The following is a 6,000-nucleotide window of genomic DNA, read 5'->3' as shown; positions in this document are numbered from 1 at the left end:
AACCGGTCCTATCAGCAGCAGGGGCGGTCCAAAACAGAATCTTGACTATCAACATAGAGGGAGGACCAGCCAATTGGGTTTTCTCAGGCTCGGTCAGCGAGAGAGAGAGAGAGAGTGAGAGAGAGAGAAAAGAAGGGGGAATGAGAGCTTGACCTGGGCCTGAAAAGTTGAAGCCAGCCCAAACAAAACCTGAAAAATATTTGTCTCAAGCATGAACTAAACCATGTGGCACAGCTTTATTTAAATGCAAGACCCTGACTTAAACCTGAATTTCAACTTACACCTGAAAGTCATCACTGAATAATGCATGTTTTCTAGTAACTCTATTTTTCCATAATGCTTTAAAATGTGATTCCTACTAAAATGTGGTCAGTACAATGATGGATTGGGTCCATTTCTATCCTGTCAAGTTCAGATGTGGCAGAATGAGGGATTGAGGCAGGAAGGGAGAGTGATATTTTCGGAGGGAGGAAAGGAAGGAGGGAGGGGGATAGTGGAGGAAAAGAGAAACAGAGGATAATACACATTATAAAGTAAGAAGAGAAAAGGAACATGGCAAGATGCAGAGAGAAAAAGAGTAGGTCAGCCATTATGGATGGAGAGATAGGTGACAGAGAGAGACAGGAAAGAACAAATGTAAGGAAGTCTATTGTCTCAGAGGTTATTTTGGAGAGGGACTAAGATGTATTTGTGTGGTTGGTGAGTGGGAGTGGGTACAGACCTGAACACACACACACACACACGCACGCACACACACACACACACACACACACACACACACACACACACACACACACACACACACACACACACACACACACACACACACACACACACACACACACACACACACACACACACACACACACACACAGAACGATCAGACAAATCAAAAACAAATATATATACGGCCACAAGGATGCACATTCACAGACATAGACACACGCACAGTACCCGGACAGAGGCAGGGAGGGGTCTTTTTATAGGAGTCTATAAGAGTTCTTAAAACTGGTTTAACTAATGGGCCACACAGTGGAACGCCCAGTTCAGAATCATCTGTTGTTCTAGTCCCATAAGTCTTTACTGTCTGGCTGAAATTTGACCTTGGCTGCTTCACTTGCATGACAGCTAGTCAAAGAGAGGACTGCTCCTCAACACAACTGAACTCTGCAGGAAAAATACCTGAAACTAAGTCTAAATCTCTTGCTACACCTACAGTGGATACCTTCTGACCATCAACAAACAAGGATACTGCAATTTGTGGCTGCTTATTAAGATTAGACTGAGACTCTGGGATAACGCAAAATGATACAACTACCCTTTGGACCAGATTAACAGAAACCCCAAATAAGACTTGCTAAATTTGTGTTTGCAGCTGATCAGACTGTGAGCATGTAAATTTTCCCATTGGTGTACAATTAAAACATTTCTGAACAACAATAGGTGCCACCAGCCATATCTATAGCAGGTGAGGATTTTTTGTTTTGTTTTGAGGGCTTTCAACCATGGGCAGCTTCAGTGAAAAACAAGAGTGATGACAGGCAGTGACAGGAAGTGTCATGGAAGAAGCAAATAAATGCCTTTAGAGGCATATCAAAGAAATATCAGTGTCAGAATCCAAACAATATAGGTTGTGAGAACCAAGACAGTAAACACTGGCAGAAAAAGATGAAAATGAAAATACGAATATAAAAGAAAGATCCTACTTTCAGCTAACGCTCTGAATTTTGCCAATTTGGCCTCAGTATTTATGGACTAGTTAATGCTTGCAATTGATATTCATTATTTTACACATGTAGTTATCTTCTTTGTTATTACTCTATCTTTGGTCAGTTTGCACGTGATGTACAAATTAGTGCATTTGCTTATTTTTTCAATAGCTAGCATACTCAGAAATGCCCATTCCAACATATTCATCAGGACAAACATCAAAATGGACAGAGAATGTACTTTACTCAATTCAGAGAGACAATCAGATGTGCATCCTGTCAGTAGATCAGTTTTTTTGCCACTAGTGACAGTTTAGCACGCATATTTCCACACACAAATCATTAGAAAATCCTGCCTATTAACAGCAATTTGTGTGCTGGAAGTGGAAGGTGTTTTGCACCATTAATTGTGTCTCTACCATCCAAGCATTGCCATTGCCAGAGATGACATAACAGCCTTTGGGATATTGAGAACTGGATAACTTGGTTAAAGTTGTTTGTTTAGTTGAACAGGGCATAACCATACACTTAAGTGTAACTGACCACGGGCACTTAGATGATAGTCTGGTAACTTTCTTGTAGATACTTTCTACCACAACTCAATGGAAATAGGAAATGTATGTCTGACATCCAAGATTGGACTTACTCTCTCTTCATTCCATCTATTCCTTCTCTGCAACCCGTCCTTTATTCAATTTCTATTTGAAACATTTATTTTTGTGGAGCTGTGGCAGAAGTGAATTGTTCAAAGAGGAGAGTACTAGGAAAGGGTGGGTGGGGGAGGAGTCAACCTGTGACAAAGATAATAAACTATATTTACACCTCATATTTACTATATTTACACCTCATGTCTTAACATTGTGTACAAAAACAGACGACTGAGCAATGGGGGCGGGGATTGGAAAGTTTGTTCTACGGAGCAATATACTGGTCCTGCAAAACAATGGAGAAGAATGTTGTGATACCTGGTAGAGGAAACGCTGGCTGAACTGGTGCATGGCCCCTTGAAGCTGGCTGCGTTGGCTCTGCCACTGCTCATAGTTGCGGACTGACTCGGCCGTGGGCCTCTGCCACGTGGTGGTCCTGGTGTTGTGGTCCACATAGTAGAACCGGCCCCGCTGGTCTACACGCTTCTCCCATCTAGAGTTAGATTGGGTGGGTGGGGGTGGGGGGGTGGGGGGGGGTGTAAACTTTAAATGTTTCTTTATTGAGCACATTAATAGTGGGTGGTTTCATAGAATTCAGACTTTTGACTGACGATTGCCTTTGACACTTTCCTTCACCAGACTATGTCCACATTTATATATAGATGTTTATCAGAGAATACCTTCTGTATACTCCCCAGATTTTTCACTTTTTAAATTTTATCTTATTCCTTTTTACTTGTTCTACCTCCTTTTTTTTTTTGCAGTTTCCGAGTTTGCCAAAAAATCATCTTACTGCTCATTGTACTTGAACATGAAGTATGTGACAAATAAACCTTTGCATCTTTAGATATAATAATAACAGTAATAATAATAAAAAAAACTAGGTTAGGAAAAGGGCATAAGGAGAACATAAGAATGGGTAGTATTAGAAAAAAATAAAAATAGTATACACACATCTATATCTATCTATCATATGTGTACACACACACACACACACACACACACATATCGTGTACTTGTACACAGATCTGTATTTAATATTTCAGGACCTATTCTTTATTCAGATCTATGTCACTCCAGTTTGAAGGAGGAGGAGAGGTTTGTTTCTGGACTAGGACAAAGATGAGCGGTCACCAACAAAGAAACACAAATCTAACACAAAGTATGCACAATATGCACATGGTTTTCCACTCGAGTCCGCATGCATGCACGCACACACACAAAATCACATAGAAAACACACACACACACACACACACACACACACCAACCCACCCAAAATCACATAGAAAAACACATGTGAAGCCCCCCCAGGGCTCTGCAGGCTTAAATGCTGTTGTGGTGTGAAGGCTGCTGCTATTCTCATGTCTCTGACTCAACCAAACCAGAATTTGGTAGAGAGAACAGCGACTACTTCCGTATGCTAACAAAAACATACAGTGCAGTTGTTGCGTTTACAGACACGCTGAGACAGACATGCACGTGCACGCATGCACGCACGCACGCTCGCACAAAAGACAGCCACACAGACACACACACAAAAAAAACAAAAACAATAAAACCACACAAATTCACACACACCCAATCACATTCACACTTAGACACACTGACATCACACCACAGTAAAAATATATGAGCCTAAGGCCACTGACTCATTCATGAATACAACTGTCTCAAAGAGGCTTTAAGTTTGTTTGGCTCCCTTGTTGCTCTGGCGAGCAGGCCATGTTCCGCTATGGAGCAACCCACCACTGCTCTCACAACACAACCAACAGAGCAGCTCTTCAGCTGCTAATTTGTGACATGGTGGCTACTAATGAAATGTCACACACAGGTACACATAGTGTGTTCAGCAGTGTACACATACACACCTTCATATATGCACAGAGGCAAATGGGAGACAGAAGTATCGAGAGAGACAGAACGACAGATCGATACAGATAGATGGATTGAGAGCCAGACAGACCAGGCCCAAGTTCTTTTTTTTTCTCCCACTTTTTCTCCCCAACTGTACTTGGCCAATTACCCCACTCTTCCGAGCTGTCCCAGTCACTGGTCTACCCCTGCTGATCTGGGGAGGGCTGCAGACTACCACATACCTCCTCCGATAAATGTGGAGTCGCCAGCCGCTTCTTTTCACCTTACAGTGAGGAGTTTCGCCAGGGGGTGTAGCACATGGGAGGACCATGCTATTCCCCCTCAGTTCCCCTTCCTCCCCGAACAGGCACCCCGACCGACCAGAGGAGGCACTAGCGCTACAACCAGGACACATACACATGTCTGGCCTCCCACCTGTAGACATGGCCAATTGTGTCTGTTGGGACACCCGACCAAGCCGGAGGCAACACGGGGATTCGAAGTGGGATCCCCGTGTTGGTAGGCAATGGAATAGACCGCTACGCTACCCGGACGCCCCCAAGGTTCTTTCTCTTTGTCTTTGTTGTGCATGTAGAAACACACAAGTACCTTTCCACAGCACCACGGCACATCACTCACCACTTTGTAATGGTGAATATGCTTTTAATTTTAGTCTAGTTAAACATTATGAACTGATCCCATTTACACAGTGCTGACCACAACCCCTTCTGCAGTCCCCAAGAACTCACGCTGACACTTTGCTCAGTGTGACTATATATCTTCTTTAGCCTCGTAGCTGGGCAACTTCAATGTGTTTTTACAGCAACTGAGATTCATTAACTGACCAGCCTGAACGACAAAAGACACCTCAGGAAGAAGTTACCAACAACCCTCTTACTGGGTCACACTGCAAAAAAATCAAGTCATCAGATGATGATTACACTACAGCCCCCTGATGAGATGTCATCATTCTGATCATAAGCTTTTTAGAAATATTTTCACAAGTCATGAAAATGCAGTACTTAACTGATTGCCAACTCTGTAGGTACTTCAACAGTGGTCAGTTATTACCCGACACACAATTCATAATTTCCAGCCTTGGTATCAAATCGTCATCCAATGTTTGTGCAAATACAATTCCAGCTTTAGAATTGTACTTGTATAGACATTCACACTACATGTGAGGTTATTTTAGCCTCCAATTTGGCAAGCTTCTTTGACCTAAGGCTTTTGGAGACCAATGAGGACCTTTATCAGTATTAATTTACATTCTTTATGCATGCTCAACAAAGATATAAATTAAACCCATATGTGAAAGTATATATTCATTCAGGAGGTCAGAAACAACAGTGAAGTCGTCCTCCTGACTGGAGAATTTTAATAGGCTAGAATAACACTGCTGCCTCTCTGATTTTTTGCACTACCAGCAAATTATTTACCAAAGCCAGAAACAATCCTAGAGTCTGTGGCAGCTGTCCAACAGAGCAATGCACTAGTAGCCTGCCCAAGAGTCTCTCCTCATCTTACACAAGATAGGCCTAACTATTTAAGCTACCAAACCCCGATACACAGCCAAGGCTTACAGAAACCTATAGCAAACTCAGGACACCGTGCTTATCCGCATGGGTTGACGTGAGAAAAAAACAAAACAAAAGTGCAGGTACTCTCCTTGTTAGTATTTTTGGCATGTGTATCAGTGAACTTATACCGTGAATAAAAGACAGAATGAGTTATTGCTGATTTTCCCAACATTATGCATTAAAAAGGACATGAGTTTCAATTGTAATT

The 6,000-nt window shown here is 42.3% G+C and overlaps 1 protein-coding gene across 1 annotated transcript in view; it reads right to left on the bottom strand.

The window, feature by feature from the left end:
- Window positions 1-6,000, bottom strand: part of wwp2 (WW domain containing E3 ubiquitin protein ligase 2) — a 36,572-nt gene that overhangs the window by 8,889 nt on the left and 21,683 nt on the right. The window contains exon 10 of the mRNA XM_056282395.1: window positions 2,675-2,849. Coding sequence (XP_056138370.1) covers window positions 2,675-2,849 — 175 coding nt within the window. The remainder of the gene's footprint in view (window positions 1-2,674; window positions 2,850-6,000) is intronic.

Source organism: Lampris incognitus, chromosome 6, assembly GCF_029633865.1.
Source record: "Lampris incognitus isolate fLamInc1 chromosome 6, fLamInc1.hap2, whole genome shotgun sequence".
NCBI lineage: Eukaryota > Metazoa > Chordata > Actinopteri > Lampriformes > Lampridae > Lampris > Lampris incognitus.
The sequence above is the reverse complement of the archived record's forward strand: the minus strand, read 5'-3'. Positions and strand labels throughout refer to the sequence as shown.